Consider the following 18,015-nt stretch of genomic DNA (forward strand, 5'->3'; position numbering starts at 1 on the left):
AAAGTGCCTCCCAACTATTTGTTTTTATTGAATCAGACTAACATGGCTACCTCTCTGAATATTAACAAAGTGTTGTTCTAAGAAGAGATATGAATTAGGGATGTAAAGGGTTAAGTGTTTATTTAACTGGTTACCCAGTAAAGCATGCATCTTACTGGCATGCTTACCTGAATAACCAGTAGGGGGCTACTCCGGCATGGTGCAGCAGACTCGGAGCCACTCCAGGAGCAGACCCCAGCCGTGGATCACAATTAACCAGGTAACCATTTACGGAGATATACCTATCTCATAGAACTGGAAGGGACCTTGAGAGGTCATCGAGTCCAATCCCTTGCCCTCAAGGTAGAACCAAGTACCATCCCTGATAGATTTGTCCCAGATCCCTAAATGGCCCCCTTAAGGATTGAGCTCACAACCCTGCAGGCCAATGCTCAAACCACTGAGCTATCCCTGCCCCTAGCTTTACCCAGTTAACTTTTTAACTGGGATTTTACATAGGCACTGCAACCTGACAGTTAAGCCCAGTGCTTGAGAGGCTTCTATTTTAAAATGACAAATACTTAGACTGATGCAAATCTCTGTGTGGAAGACGTATGGAGACTGATTTAAGTGCAGTTCCATTTCAGTAAGTGACTGCAAAAAATGGTATCATGGGGTTTCATAGCCCTTCAGTGACTCCAGGTCAGATTTGCTCAATTTCTAAGTAAAGTGACTGCTAAAACTACAGACAAAGCCAGGGATCTGGAATTCAAGCTGTGGTCTTTCTAGTTCATGCATCAGCCCCATCTTGATATTTTTATGAGATTACAAGTTTGATTGATAAAGTGTTAATGTATATACTTAAACTTTCGGATAGTATTTGACATGGTACCACATGATATTTGCATACTAAGGATGAGTGTTAAATAATTAAGAGGACAGGTCACTGCTACCATCAATCTGCATCAGCTGGTAAACTGGGCGCAAGTAAACAATGTAGCTTTTAATATGGTTAAATGTAAATGCACAGGCCTAGGAACAAAGAACATAGGCCCTTACGTACAGTAATGGAACACATTGCTTCTAGGAGATTTGGGGGTTGTGGTGGACAACCAGCTGAACACAACCATCCAGGAAGATGCTGTGGCCAAAAACTAATGCAGAGGTGGGCAAGATATGCACCAATGGCCAGATCCACGCCTTTGGATCTGGCCCACACCCCACTGGGACTCTCTGGCAGGCTGCTCAAAGCAGCCTACTGCTCCATGCATCTCTTTGTGCTGCGTGCCAAGGGGAGAGGAGGGAAATAGGCAAATGGGAGCTGTGATGATGGTGCTGGAGGGCATAGGCAGTGCACAAAGTTCCACTCTCAGAGGCAGAGAGGCACATGGCCCCAGCAGCCAGCCAGCCTCTTTGAGCGGCCTGGGATTGCAGAAGGCAGGGAACCTGCCCAAGGGTCCCACTTGGTTGCTGGTTGGAAGCTGCCTAGGTAAGTGCCTCCAGGCCAGAGCCTGCCTCTGTCACCCCAGCTCCTCCCTCCCCCACCTCAACTCCTTGCCCCACGTTACCACCTCCTCCTGTCCTGGGTCACCACCCAAACCCTCTTCATCTCCTTCCCCCTGCCCCAGACTACAACTCCCTCCCAGACCCTGCACACCCTCCTACACCTCTCCCCAGACCAGAATCCTCTCCTGCACCCATACTGCTTCCCCAACCCTGCACCCTCTGCTAACCTCAATCCCTTGTCCTAGGTTGTAACCCAAACCCTTTGCTTCCCTATGTCAGAATTCCCTCCTGCACCCATACTCATAGACTCATAGACTTTAAGGTCAGAAGGGACCATTATGATCATCTAGTCTGACCCCCCTGCACAGTGCAGGCCACAAAATCTCACCCACCCCTCCTAGAATAATCCTCTCACCTATATCTCAGATATTGAAGCCTTCAAATACTTTGAAGACCCCAAGATGCAGAGAATCCTCTAGCTGTGATCTGTACTCCATGCTACAGAGGAAGGCGAAAAACCTCCAGGGCCTCTGCCAATCTACCCTGGAGGAAAATTCCTTCCCGACCCCAAATATGGCGATCAGCTAAACCCTGAGCACGTGGGTAAGACTCACCAGCCAGACACCCAGAAAGTTCTCTATAGTAACTCCTATCATCCCTCCATTGACCTATTTCCCACTGATAATGAATGGTCAATTAGTTACCAAGATCATGTTATCTCATCAAACCATCCCCTTCATAAACCCATCTAGTTTAATCTTGAAACCAGATAGATCTTTTACCCCCACTACTTCCCTTGGAAGGCCGTTCCAGAACTTCACTCCTCTAATGGTTAGAAACCTTCGTCTAATCTCAAGTCTAAACTTCCTACTAGCCAGCTTATATTCATTTGTTCTTGTGTCCACATTGGTATTAAACTTAAATAATTCCTCTCCCTCCCTGGTATTTTATCCCTCTAATATATTTTAAAAGTGCAATCATGTCCCCCATCAGCCTTCTTTTGGTTAAAGTAAACAAGCCAAGCTCCTTGAGTCTCCTTTCATAAGACAGGTTTTCCATTCCTCGGATCATCCTAGTGGCCCTTCTTTGTACCTGTTCCAGTTTGAATTCATCCTTCTTAAACATGGGAGACCAGAACTGCACACAGTATTCCAAATGGGGTCTCACCAATGCCTTGTATAATGGCACTAACACCTCCTTATCCCTACTGGAAATACCTCGCCTAATACATCCCAAGATCGTATTAGCCTTTTTCACGGCCATGTCACAATGGCGGCTCATAGTCATTCTATAATCAACCAGGACTCCGAGGTCCTTCTCCTCCTCGTTACTTCCAACTGATGTGTCCCCAGCTTGTAACTAAAATTCTTGTTATTAATCCCTAAATGCATAACCTTACACTTCTCACTATTAAATTTCATCCTATTGCTATCACTCCAATTTACAAGATCATCCAGATCTTCCTGTATGATATCCCGATCCTTTTCTGAATTGGCAATAGCTCCCAACTTTGTGTCATCAGCAAATTTTATTAGAACACTTCCACTTTTGGTGCCAAGATCAGCAATAAAAAGATTAAATAAAATTGGCCCCAAAACTGATCCCTGAGGAACTCCGCTAGTAACCTTCCTCCAACCTGACAGTTCACCTTTCAATATAACCCGCTGTAGTCTCCCCTTTAACCAGTTGCTTATCCACCTCTCAACTTTCATATTAATCCCTATCTTTTCCAATTTAACCAATAATTCCCCATGTGGTACTGTATCAAATGCTTTACTAAAGTCGAGGTAGATTAGATCCACTGCATTTCCTTTATCTAAAAAATCTGTTACTTTCTCATAAAGGAGATCAGGTTGGTTTGGCACGATCTACCTTTTGTAAAACCATGTTGTAATTTGTCCCAATTGCCATTAGCCTCAATGTCTCTAACTACTTTCATACTACTAACTACTAACATACCCCCTCCCAGACTCTGCACCCCAATCCATTGCCCCAGGTCAGAACCCTAACCCCCTTCTCAGACCCCACACCCTCTCCTGCACCCCAATGCTCTATCCCAAACTCCTTTCTGCACCCAACCTCCATTTCAGACACCGCTCCCCCACCACAGAAAAGTGCAGCCTCGACCATTTACCAAAATCTTGGAGTGGCCCCCCTATCAAAAATTATTATCCACCCCTGGACTAATGCAATGCTTGGATGCATGATCAGGGGGATTCTGAATAGGGGGTATAATGTTTAGGTTATTTGGCACCGTTGTGAACCATAGTAGCTGTTTGATTGGATACAGAGGGAGTGTACAGTCAATGTTGTGTATAACTAGCACATATCTCGCTTCAGGAACTAGAATAATCTGGCAACCCTGTGGACAACAATAAACAAAATATCTCATGGGCTGCAGGTTGCCCACCACTGATTTAACTGCAATCTGAGAGGAAAATGTTTTGCATTCCAAAACATCAGTGTGAATGCCTAGCATAAGGCAAAAGACTGCCATCTACAGGGAACTACTTGCACTTGTCAATTTCCAAATGAGTAACTATGCAAACTAGTAAGAATCTAGACCAATACACCGTAAATGTGGGAGAGAAAGGGAAGAAATCAATTCCTTCCATGTAGTCATAATCTATATTTTCTATCTGACTTAAAGCTATTGAGTGTTTTCCAGTGGTGGCAACTGCATTCACAAGGCATAAAAACATAAATATAGGCAAGCATTTCAGTGCCTTGCCTCCAAGTGTGATATAGTTAATTATTGTGAAAGATGGGTTGATGCTAAACACATACAGCAATCAACAGTTTAGTTTTGTGGAATGTTTTGCACAGAAATTCACAGTGTTTCAGTTTTCTCTAGTATTTGAGTCTCAATTTCATTTTTTAGAGTTTCAGAAACAGCTGTACGCCCACAGAGACCGTGCAAACATGAAAACATCAGATGAAAAAGCCATATTTAACTTTTAAAAGGGCAGGGATTCATTTATGCTCAGAAATAGGTCAATTTTCCTCAGAAACTGTCCTTTTTAGATATGAGATACCTATGTATAAGTCTACAGCAAAAACATATACATTCATCTGACGAAGTGTGTCTTTGCCCATGAAAGCTTACCCTCCAATAATCTGTTAATCTATAAAGTGCCACAGGACTACTTGTTTTTTATGCAGATTCAGACCAACACTGCTACCCCTCTGATATAAAGTCTTGAACTTCAAAAAGTTTTGTATTTCTTATATATATTTGGCATATCTCTAGCTAATATCAGGGCTCCCTTCCCAAGCAATCCCATCCAGATCTTTGACCCATAAATAAAAATAAATACAAGAACCAGAGATCAGACATACATGTCACATTTCTTCTAGGTAACGTGGGGCTATAATTAACAAATCTGAAAATGTGTCTGAAATAATTTACCTCTCGGATATTCATTCAAATTAAATACCAACTTGTTTTGGTTTTCATCCACATAAAGTCATCAACCAAAACATACTTCATTATGGTCACCTGTCTTTCCATTAAGTCCCCCCATGTTTTCAGTATGAATCAAAACAAAAACAGCAGAAGGACAACACATGGATCACTTCAGGGTGGTGTGCACACACTACCACCCTTGAGATTTATACTCTGAAGATACAATTACTATTTCGTTTCCCATTTTCCTTGTATTAAACAGCCTTCAATGCATTCAGCAACATCTCCCATATGGTTAAGATGAATGTTTTTAATTAATATGCAATTAATAAGACAGTGTGATCAACTGCTTTTGTTCAGTGAGGCAGCTGGCCCACATACTGCATGCTAATTAGACAAATTAAGATGGACCACTTTTGTTTACTGATGAACTGGCAGCACTGCTGGTGTTTAAATGTCACCAATCCTATCAGAATTTTTTAGTAATACTTAAGAGGTATGAATAAACCAGAATTATTAATCCTTATCCATAAAGGTGGGAAAAGGTAAGTTTAATTCACCTAAAAAATGCTGGCGCCAGCAGCTCAATAAATTAATGACGGAATTGATCTGATTCAGGGATGCTGTATCCTGGAACTAACAATGTAGCAATGAGTGTCACAGGCAGTGTGGTATAGAGCAGGCCTTTAAAGTGGCATGAAAAGAGACAGAGATATAAACAGAAAGTCTGAAGATCTTCAAGTAACCTAAATAGTACCAGACAGTTTTATAATATTTCCCATTATTTTATCCTATTAGTCCTAGTCAATAAACTTTTAAAGCTATCCCTAAAATTATTTTTAAAGTAATTTAAAATTCATTTTGTTATGCAAATTATATGTAGATGTTTATTATATTTTTACTTATATTTTTGATCAGTGTGTCCCTCATGTTCTATCAGCCAGATGTTGTGATTCCAAAGTAAAATCCAATTGGGACTAAACACCTGGGAGTAGGTGCCAGATATAACAATCATCAGTATGTTTAGATGAAAACTATATCCAGAGTGCTTGCAGGACAGCATCCTTCCAGGTGGGCATTAACGATGTTAAATATCGGTTGACTAGTCGAGTAGTCAATGGAAATTCCATCCACTACTTGATAGGCTCTTCCGCATTCCTCCTTTGAAATGCACAAGAGCCCACACTGGGACTCTTGTACATTTCAAAGGACGAATGCAGAACTCCGTGTGTAGCCCGGGGCCAATGGGAAGTCCCACTGACTCCTGGATGCATGTGGCGTGCCAGCTTTGAAATGTACAAGAGTCCCCTGCGGGGGCTCTTGTGAATTTCAACGCCGCAGCGCAACATAGAGTCCAGGGTCAGCGGGGTACTCAAAGTCCCCCGCTGACTCTGGGCTCCATGCTGCACTGCCTATTTGAAATGCTGTGTGGAGCCCAGCTGAGCCCAGGCTCCACAGCGCCACTTTGAAATGTCGCCTCAATGTTTCAAAGAGGCAATGCCTCAACAGCTGACCTCGGGCTCAGCTGTGCAGGGCTGCTCTTCTGAAATGTGGTGTTCAAAGGGCAGCGCCGCACAGGTGAGCCACTGGGGATCAGCTGTGTGGCGCTGCCCTCTGAACACCGCCTCCACCTTTCAGAAGAACAGCCCCTCACCGCTGCCCCTTTGAAATACTCTCTCCCCACCCTTGCTGCCTCTATCTGACAGAGGCGGGGAGGAGGGGGGAGAATCGACTAGTCGACTGACTATCCGATAAGCTTTTGCTTATTGGATCGTCAACTAGTCTTTAACATCCTTAGCGGGCATTACTAGAGTTTTCAGCTTCTTAATACATATGTGCCGGAGAATGGCATATGGGAGAAGAGCTGGCAGAAAGGACAGTGACTTGGAGGAGAGTGCGAAAGAAGGAAGGTATGTTATGATTTTCACCTTTACTCACAGTTTTCAAGAAAACCACATCAACTATAAAGAAAATCTTACACTCTCTCTGTCTCTCTACACATACACCCCTCCTGAAAACGGGATCACATGCTTGGGCACCAATATAATGTTATGCTGAAGAGTGAACTTTTAAAAGGCCAGTGTAAAAAAAATGACACTTTCATCGGAGAACTATGCAGCATTGTTATAGCCCTGTCAGCCTCAGAATATTAGACACACAAGAAGAATGGGGCAATATCTTTTATTGGACCAAAGACTGTTGGTGAGAGAGACGTGTGTAAACACAAAAGCTTGTCTCTTTCACCAAAGAAAGTTGGTCCAATCAAAGAACTAGTTAACCATAATCCAGCAGGTGCTAAAAATGCACTTTAACTACAAACTGATTGCCTTTTATCACTTCATCTGGAACCAGCTACCTCTCCAAGAAGCAATCTTCCTGAACCATGACCTGATAGAATAGATTTACATTATGCTGCCATCATCAATTGGCACTGGCAAACCTAATTCAATGAGGTGTTTGAGGAGAGGCCTTAAAATGCTTGTACTTTTCCCATGCAATAAGGGAATCTTTAAAAATGATAGGATACTAGGAGTCTTTGGCTAGCCCACCCGAGGGAAGGAACCAAGGACCCCAAGGTGAGGAACAGCCCTGCTTTGGAAGGCTTTGCTGGAATGGAAACATTTTAAGGAGAGTTTGTTATGAGTTTGTGTAGTGAGTTTTCAGTTAGACTTATCTAAGCATTTTTTGTTATTTTGAGTTTGTCATCTATTTTGCTCTGCCTGTTTTCACTTATTTCCACTTAAATCCTTCTGCTTGTACTTAATAAAATCATTTCCAGGAAGTTAACAATCATAAAGTCAGACTTTGCTATGAAGGCTCCATTAGTTTAAAACTTAGTTTAATCACTCATCTTCTTTATACTTACACAGAGACATTTTCTGAATGGCAGTCTACATTATTATATGGGTAGATGCAAAAAGAAAAAAAATTTAAAGCACCTGAAACCTAAAATTGGACATTTGGTGTCTTCAGAATATATAACACCACAAACAGAAAACATTTTCATTTTGTGCTGCTACTAGGTAATAAAAAACACTGAGAAATTTCTTAGCAACACCTATTGTTTAACCAATGCCAAACATAATCTAACACTCCCCCAAACACAAAAATCCCCAAAACTCTCCCTACCACAGTATACTCAGCTGTCTCAAAAACAGATGAAACTGTTAAGTTAATTCAGCAATAACAGAGTTCATCTCTAATGTTTCCTAACCTAGCAATACAATCAAAGGATGGTAAAGGTCAATCCAAGAGACCTGCAGCTGCTGTAAATGTGACAAGGAGTTTGTTTAAAAAAGGACAACGCCATAGCTTAATATACCTATGTGCACACACCCCTCTTCCATTCCTCATAACATGTCAGTTCGGGGATAAAAAAATGTTTCAACGTAACCTCTCTACTGAGAAACCTATCAGCAACCAATCTAGGCTGATGGGTTTCTTTATAATCACGGATAAGTGAGGACATTTCTGTCACTGTTGCTTTGCTGACCTACTGGATTTTTTTTTCTTGAGAGCAAGAAGATTATGGGAAGACACATGATTCCTATTCCTGGACTCTGCTTGATTTCAATACCCTGATTACTTATAAGAAATGGGTCAGTAATGACCACAGAGGAACAGAGTTATGAACACTGGACCAAGACAAGTCTAGCAACATAGTACCTTCAGTTTATATCAAATTTAAATATATTATGATTATTCACACTATAAAATAGTAAAGAAATACAACTAAAAGTTTAGTGTTTAGGATTATTACTACAGAACTCAACATTCTTCCCCATCTCTCAAATAAGGGGACCCGCTGATTTGTGAGAAAATCCAATAATTTGACCACATTGTGCATTAAAACAACATTAGTATTATGGAGGGCTTTTTTCAGCAGGGTAAATCAGTACTGTGAAACCACTTAAAATGCTGTTCTCATTCAGCTTTATAAGGACCCCAATGGAAGGCTTTTATCAACAGAGATAAAACCTAACCAACAAGCTCTGCAGTTATCACTGTTCCCAGAAATTTTTTCAGCTCCTAAAACACTTTTGTTTCTTAAAATAAATATTAATAAATTAAAAAATAAACACGATTATCTACTGGTGAAATGCTCAGTACTTATCCAATATGGGTGGTTTTCACTTGTTCTTCAAGGGGCTTGCAATTTATGCCTTAATTATGATTGGTATACACTTTTATTGTCAGAAATGAGGAAAATCTGTTCTTAATAGAAGTCCCTTCAGAATTCATATGTCCTGTGAAGACTTGCATAGTAGGGCATCACACAGAAAAACACAAAAAAGTTCAATTTCACAATATAAGAACACTAAACAGTGGTTTACCAGGAGAGTAGAGAATTTTAATATTGTAGCATTTTAAGGATGGTAATTATTTCACCATTCAACACCAAAAAAACCCAGAAACTTCACTACTGAGTGAACCATTTTAAGAAACCGGATAATCAAATGAACAAATTGCAAACCTAGGAAACCTTTCATATTTCACTATAGGCCAACCAGAACAGCTGAAAAGGTTTGTACTTTGGAGAAATATGCTTTTTGCTTGTTCTCCATGAAACCTCACTGAAATTAACAGGATTGAAGGTGTAGTAAACATAAGATAAAATTTTGACTCTAAGGGTCTCAAAATCTCACACTGAGAGGCAACAAACCAAACAACATGCCATTGTTGATTCGGTATATTAATGTTATTTATTTCTTATGTAATTCCTTTTAACATGTATGCATAGAGTTTGAATACCTATCTCTTCCCCTTCTCGTGTTGTTAAAACACTGAAACCAGCAAAGTGAACGCACTTACAGAGAAGAGGAGAGAAATTTGCACAGCATACTCAGAAACTGAATTATAGAGCACTAGAAGATTTTACCCAGAGTTGCTCGGGTCCTTAACTCAATTAGGGTTTTTTTTCTTCAATTACATTGTTACGATAGGTAGGGCTGGGGATGAAACTGTCCTGAGAAAAAAGGACTACTCCAGCCCTCTCTCACTGCAGCAGCTTGGGGCCAGGTGAAGAAGGACCTCTCTATGGCTGCTGCAGCTCCAGTGGGAACAACCAGAGAAAGGGGGCATGTCCCTTGGCTGGGGCAGGTTCAAGTTTGTCTATACCTTGTCCCCCACCCCACCCTCCGGAGCCAGAGTGAGGAATACACGCAATGGTGCACTTTCCCCTTGCTTCCTGACGAAGGGGAACAGCCAGCAATGTTCCCATATGAATGGGGTGGGGGGGAAGCTTCAGTCTTCCCCCCCAAGGGCACCAGGGGGGTGGCTCAGAACTGGGGCAGTACTGGATGGTGCTCTCAGCCAGCCCCTTTCACCTGTCTGGTAATTGTCTCCTTTCTGTATGGATTTATAAGAAACAATCCCTTGCTGGGCACATCCCGAGTTTCCTGGCAAAAGCAAACCCTTATCTTAGTTTAAGTTATGATAAGAGGAAGCTGCCTATCGAATTTGGTGGTCCTAGCTTTTACGAGGTATGTTAGTTAGCAGGTATTTGAATAGTAGTGTAACCACATGAAATCTTCGCGGTTACATTATTATTCAGTAGTCCCCGGGGAGGGGCAGAGCTGGCAGCCAGTGAGCTCGGTGGCAAAGGGAGTTGGTCTGTGAGGGGAACCAGTTTACAAACCAGCTCCCCTCGCTGATTGCCTGCCTGCCGCCCCACACTGCGCCTTTGATAGAGAGACAGCAGTGTAGGGTGGCAGCAGCCCCGTCTGTGGGAGGTCTGAGCTCCCCCATGGACAGACACTGCTCTGGGAAACGTGGAACAGCTGCTGTCCGCAGGGAGTTCAGACCACCCGTGGACAAGGACTGCTACTGCGAAGCAGCCTCTGCCCTTGGCAGGCCCAGGCTTGCCATGGACAGAAGCTGCTTTGTAGCCACCTTCTCTTCCCCTGCCCCCACTCACCACAGAATCAGTGCTGGGAGTGGAGGGGGGGGAACCAGCTTTTAAGCTAGCTCTCCCCAGCACCATCTCTTGCTCCGCCCCTTGCTGCCTCTGATACATAGGCTGCAAGGGGGAAGAATGCGAGTAGCTGACCAGATTAACCAATAAACCTAGGCTTATTGGTTAGTCGTCTAGTCGACTACTCTTTGACAACCCTAGCTTTTACAGTTTAGAAGGAGCTCTTGAACAAAGAAAACAAAACAAACCAAAACAAAAAAAATAGGCAGACACACACATGCACACACAGACAGACAAACGCTCTCAAATATATAGCAGAAATGAGCCGATGGCTAAAGCTTCCTTGGGTCTTATTTTCACAACTGTCTGTCTCTAAGTCAACATGTAGCATTTTAACATTTATATAACTCTGCTGATTCAAAGTTCATAAAGCACTGATCAAATTGAATCAATCAGAGAATCAAACAGCCTCACAATGAATCACAAATATACAATATGAATGAAAAGAGAGACCAATTTAAGTGGGTGGAAAGATTTCAAATGTTTACTTGAAAAAGGAACTATGACCAATGCACATTTAACAAACTTTTAAATACTGTAGTAACTAAATAGCTTCCACAGATGGGTCACCTCTTCTCTTCTTCCTTTCTGCTCTCTCTCTTCTCTCCCTTGCAGGAGAATGTCATTATTAAGACACAACACAATGGGAGGGAGGAGGAGAATTCCTTGCACTTTTGCAGCACAAAGAGAAAGGAGTGAAAAGCTCTGGGTAGGATTTGAGTGCTCCATCTAGTCTTAATCTTAACTTCATACACTGAAGAAGCAGGTTCAAACAGAACAGCTGTTTTACATACCTTGAATGCAATACATAAACATACCAAAAGGTCCTTTAAGGGACTAGCTCTGTTTTAGATAACATGCCAAGTTATCCTGGATAGTTCAAAAGAGGCATCTAACACCAGATACACACATAAAAAGCCAAAATGTTGTCTGCAAAGTATCCTTTGTACCAAATAAGAAATTCTACTAAAACAAACCAACTATAAATCAGTATTAATAAAACTGCATTTATCTTTTCATGAGCTCCATCAGTGCATATATATTTCCTAAAATATTATAGCTGGAGGCAGATTAGTCACAACAATATCATGATTTCTTTATATATGAAATCGTTCAACATTTTCCCTAACACACATGTACCATAGTATTTCATATAATTTTGCAGTCATTCTTTTCCCTTCTGACTTAAACCAGAACTGCCAGAATTAATACCAGAATTTTTTCTAACTACTATTAGATACAAAACTCAACCAAAGACCTGCTCAGCAGGACCCTGTAGGTCATGTTTCTTCAGTTACATTTTGAGAAATTATTTTTTCTTCAAACAGGGCAGAGATATCTATTCAATAACAGGTCAGGATTATTCTCTCCTTGGGGCAGAACACTAAAGGAAGCATGTTTCTACTAACCAGAAGAATGTTATAATGCAGGAAATTAGAGCTATGTCTAATGTCACTTAACAGAATTAATACTGTATAGCAAGGTGGTGTTTTTCAATTGTTGGTGATAAACATCATCATCAGATCAGACTGAGAGCAAAGAGAAGAAAATCAGTACAGGTGCAAATGAATTAATTCACTTTTTCCAAACAAAGCCTGGTGCCATTAAGCACAGCAGGTTTTTGCAAAGGAAGCTTTCCTTGCGTTTTGCACATTTTGTTCATACACTTTCCTGAACAACCACTCCTTGAACAGCTGGGTGCCTCTGCTTGAATGGACAGAGAAAAGGAGAGGCACGTTAACAACGGCCAGTTGAGCATTACTATTGTACATTCCTTCCTCTCTGTCCTCTATCTCAATCTCTATTTACTAATGGAACCTGACCTTTCAAAAAAGACTCATGACGACTCAGGAATTCTCCCCCTCACATTCAGAGGGGAAAAAAAACTTAGTAATAAAGGGATTTTTTAAGTGCTCATCTATTGTACCAGTTGCAGCTTTCATCCAAATGGAACAATTAACATCTATGAAGCAAATCTTCTTTTTCCTTTGGTTTTATTTTTAATTTTCTAATTATTTATATATATATATATATATATATAATTGCTTCTCCAGTTCTTTAAAATCAAAGTAATGTGGCATCATACCATTAATACAATACACTGTTTTGCTTTAAAAAAAACTTGATTAATTAAACTAAGCTAGTCCCTAAGAGCTCTCAAAATGGTCATGTCATGCCATAAAGACAACCTCATGGCCTCTTCACTCAACAGTTAAATAGCAAAAAGCACTGCTCATAATTTAATACTACTTGAAACAGTATATTTGTTGTAAACAAGATTCATTACCTAACCACACTATCGTGCAAAAAAAAAAAAAAAGACACTTTATCTGCTTAGACAAATTACGAATCTGACAACTACTAAATTTAACTAATTTTTTTTAAAAGGACTTGAGTCCATCTAATGTTTATTTTTTCCAAATAATTACATTATGTGAGAACATAATAAAAGGACATGATCCATTCTTACTTGGCCAGAAGGAATTGTCTTCTGTGTTCAGTAACTTCTTCTTGAGACGCCCACGAAGTTTGATGTGACTATTTCCCATTTTGTTTGTATACAGTGGGATAAGTTCCTCTTCATCATCATTGTAGTTTGCCTGCCACTTGCTTCTGTGCAAACACCCAACCATCCGGTCTGACGGCAGGCAGGGCACATAAGCAAGCATTGTAAGATGCTGCTCCAAAGGATGTCCTTAGGATTCCCAATGGCTAGTTTGGAGCAGAAGGAGTGGCCTGTCCATAACCTTTCAAATGGACAGAGGAAAAGATTGTGGAGGGGAAAGGTTTTGCTCTCCTTCTCAGTTAAGTAAGCAAAACTATTTAATTTGTGGGCTATTTGGAACAGGATTTTGTAATCATTAAAAAGTGATCTGACTATGCAGATGACTTTTTGGATGCTGTATACATCAGTATTTGTCCATTCTCTGACTGATTCTTGCAGTGAAGGAACAGAAAAATATCAGCAGCACAAACAGATCCTTCTGCAAGAGATTTCAAACTTGTTCCTTGGTGCTCTCACTAAAGTCCGCTGCTTCTCTTAAGCTTTATCCCAGATTATGTGTCACCCTCTAAACAACAGGTACTATGGTCACACACAGATGGTCATATCTTAGAAGCTTATGCAAGGATGACTTAGCATGGTCACTGCAACATGAACAGATACAGAATCATAACCTGAAAGGAATCTGCCTTGATTAAGGTTATTTAAATTATTTTTTTCATTCAGGTTAAAGAAAATGGAGGGAGGAGGGGAGTAAATGTCTGGATTTTATACATGTGAACTGGAGCAAGGATATCAGATTTTAAAACCAGCATCCTATTATTTGTTACGAAAATTGTAGGAAATACCTCTCAGTTTAGTCTGTGGCTTTATTTACAGTGCACCAATAAGTGAGCTAATCAGTTATATATCACTTAGCATTTTATAACTGCTAGACACAAATTACTGAATTCTTGTTAACACTCCTGTGATGTAGATACTGTCCCTACTTAAAGACAAAGACTCAGAGAGGTTTAGCAATTTGTCCATGCTTCAAGTGGAAAAGCCAGGATGGATTAGAACTCAGATATAAACAGTCACTAACTTCAAATTCAATCTACTGTCCATGCTACCTCTCCTAAACATTGTGATCCCTGTAATTAGCATTTTAAATAATGGGACCTACATATTTGTAGCTGCATCAGTCTTGATACTATAACTCCCTCTACTTCTGTACATATGCACACATTAGTGCAGATATAATGGTAATCTTTCTGGTCCTCCATATAAGCCCAAGTGGGTGAAGAGGTTAGGTAATACTTTTGTGGGGAAGTTGCTACACTTCAAAGGCAGAAGTGCCCTTAATTAACTATTTGATTAGCCAATTAATCAAAATATTACATCCCTAATCACATGACCTCCCATTCACTACCACAGAACATCTTTGTGATAACTATAGCAATTGCTTACACACACTAATATTATTATTGTCTGCTGTAGTAAGACTTTTAGGTGCTGGAACAATTTGTACAGAGGGGTGGCTAAGAACCATTGAACCAAGCCGAAGCATTCAACAAGGTGCTTTTCTAGACCAGACATGATCAATTATCCTTGTTGTCAAATGTGTGCCCTTGAAGTAATGCTAATACAAGATAATGGGATCAGTAACAAAATCCAGTTTTAAAGAGTATATTTACCATGTGGTAAGAATGAATGTCTGCACCTATTCTTTAAGTTGGGGAAGTAATAGTGTAGTCAATTAACCAATAAGCAAAAGCTTTTAGGTTAAAGCAGTGTTTCTCAACCTTTTTTTGCTCATGGCCCCCTTCTGAGCCTTATTCATCATACACTTGGCAGTTAACTTTGGGTGGCCTCCTCAAACTTACTGTGGCCCCCTAATGTTCCGTTTTTTCCCCATATGGCCCCCTGGGGAGCCATATGACCCACGTTGAGAACCACTGGGTTAATGCATAGACTACATGCATTCCCCACCCAAATAAATTTTTTAGCAGGCTGGCCAGCAGTGTCTCTCATTCCTGGCTTGAGATGGGTCCGGGACCTACCCCTGCTGCGGCTCTGCATTTAAAGTGTTAATAGGAGGTAGGCAGGCAAGCAGTGCGCAGCTCTGTTCCAGCTCATACTGGGTCCAGAAGCTCAGACATGCTCCGCCCCCAGAGAACAGCTGCGATCACCCCGTATCAGAGGCAGCAGCGCAGGGAAACAGGCAGCACGTCCAGGAGGGGATCTGGTTTTTAAACTGGCTCCCTAGCGGACCAGCTCCCACCTGGCACCCCACACTGTTGCCTCTTATACAGGGCAGCAGTGTGGAGTGGCAGGGGGCTCCTCGGGAGTGGGGCCAGATTGCACTAGCTGCCAGTCCCCATCCCCATCCCCAGGGACTATAGAATAGTCAAATAGCCGATAAAAATTCATGAGGTTATTCGACTATTCAATTAACCGATATTTAACATCCCTACTTTAAGTACAGACTACATTTTTTCCATGAATCCTGAACATCCACATTTACAATAAAATTCTATAATTAAAATTCTGTTATTCAAAAATACAAAACCATGAACACTTAAAAAGCAACCACAGATTCATTCTCTCTCTATGATAACTCATTTCTAGTACATTGCAAACACTCTCCCTTTGCCAATTCTTAGTTTGAAGCTGTTAATAAAAAGAAAAATTCATCTTGTACTTTGTCTGATAATACAATACTGAGGGTGAAATCCTGGCTCCATTTAAGTCAATAACAAAACTCACATTGACTTCAAAGGGGCCGGTATTTCACTTTATATCTTCAAAAGCAGCCTGTGAACAAAATTCTTACGGTTACACTGCTGTATTAATATAATTTTTGTTTTCTAAAAGAAAACTATCAATTGCTTTTTCAGCTCTAAACTGTCATTTACACACAACTCCCCCCCATAGCACTTATTTCCAGCACTACCTGTTTTTACATCATTTAACTACTAATAATGTAGGTTATTAACCTGTGACTGCATTCAGGGTTTTGACAGCTAGCCTTCTATTGCCCTATTTATAACCACCTCCTTATTTTCAAGTTTTGCTCCTTGAAAGAAAACTGATTACATTACATATAAAACTGTCAGGAGCTGATGGAATCACAGGCATGTGGACATTCAGTTTTTAAGAGAAAACCATCCTGTTGTGTCTAGGCATTCCCAAGATCTCAAAATGTGCTATAACATGAAGGAATGTGGGTACAGAATACATATTTTGTGTATCTATTATAGAGACACGGATATCAGCGATGCATATGGGGGAATTAGGGAGCACGTGCTCCTCAAACGCCATGAGTGGGAGGGGCAAGGGGCCAGTCATCAGCCCGTGGCAGGGCCTGGCCCCTGCAGCAGGGATCCAGACACACACACCCCGCACTCTCCAGCAGCAGTGGTGGAAGCAGAGCAAGGCGGCCCCAGCTCACTCTGCTTAGTCAGACACACACATTCCAATGATTTGCTCTTTGTCCCTTCCCAGAAGCTTTGAAAGGGGAGAGGTGTATGCCTCCAGGGCATCAAAGATCAAAAAGCTGAGCAGGGCCATTAGGGCAGGCACTGTGGGATACTGGCAGACCTCAGATCTTTCCACAAAACAAACAGCAGCGTCTACACTGGCTCTTTGTCGACAATAAAGGGACTGGAAAAGAAAAAATTCCCTTGTAGGGGTGGAAGTTGTTTGTGGCAGAAACTGGGTGTTTTTCCTAGCAAAAAAGTGGCATTTCAGTGTGAACACTTTTGTTGTGTCACCAAAAGGCAGGTTTTGGCAAAAGAACTTGGTAGTGCACACATGATCTCAGACTTGTGTTCAAGCTCAAGGATCATGCAGAGTAGGAGGATCCCAAAGAAGACTGCAGCCTGATCCTGGAAGTCTCAGTTAATCAGTCCCTTAGTCTGAGCCCCTGAGCTCGAATTAGCTGCCATGGGCCAGCCTCAAGTTTTTAATTGCAATGTAGCCGAATTCTCAGTTCAGGAAAACTAAGAGAAGGGGATTTCCCCCACAGTGAACCACAGTAGACTAATGCCTCGTCTACACAAGGCATTAGGTTGGCTTAAACTAAGTCAGTCTGAGATGTAAAAAATTCACACTTCCAAGGGGTGATGTGAAGATGACTTTAGTCCCCTTACAGATAATTCTTCTGTTAACCTCCCTACAACTTCACAAGGAGGTGGATTACCTACATTAACATAACCCCTCCTGTTGGCAGAGGTACTACCTACATTGAAGTGCTAACAGCGGCACAGTCCTGAGAGAAAGAAAACGAACTGCAAGCCCTTAAAAGAGAAGACTGGTGAAGTGAAGGACCTCCAGACAATACAGTCCAGCATCGTGGGAGGATGCTGGCTGTGAAACGCTGGATTTCCTCTGGGATTGAAGAAATGCTGAGAAACTGTTTAGAGGCAATAGAAATGTGAAACCTGAAGCCGAAACTTTATTTTTGTGTTACTTTTATGCATCTGTTTCCCCTTACAATTTAATCTTTGAATCTCTAGGTGTGTGGGGACGGGGCCTATTAAATAAACATTTTGTTTATATTTATCACAAGCAGGATTCTGGCATGCAAACGGCGTGGAGTCTGTATGCCAAAGTGAATTGATAACAGGGCAGGTTTCACTTCTTCAAGGAAGAGAGAGCAAAGGG

The 18,015-nt window shown here is 41.3% G+C and overlaps 1 protein-coding gene across 12 annotated transcripts in view; it reads right to left on the minus strand.

The window, feature by feature from the left end:
- The window catches only part of NHSL1 (NHS like 1), a 261,028-nt gene that overhangs the window by 83,882 nt on the left and 159,131 nt on the right, over positions 1–18,015 (minus strand). Inside the window, exon 1 of one of the 12 annotated variants that reach the window (XM_075924286.2) lies at positions 13,336–13,612. The exons of the other annotated variants lie outside the window; for them this stretch is intronic. Within the exon in view, the coding sequence (XP_075780401.2) occupies positions 13,336–13,534 (199 nt within the window). The 5' untranslated portion in view covers positions 13,535–13,612. Of the gene's footprint in view, positions 1–13,335; positions 13,613–18,015 lie in introns of those variants that run through there. 12 annotated transcript variants of the gene reach the window in all.

This window comes from Pelodiscus sinensis, chromosome 3 (genome assembly GCF_052426305.1).
Source record: "Pelodiscus sinensis isolate ZL-2025 chromosome 3, ASM5242630v1, whole genome shotgun sequence".
NCBI classification, from domain to species: Eukaryota; Metazoa; Chordata; order Testudines; family Trionychidae; genus Pelodiscus; species Pelodiscus sinensis.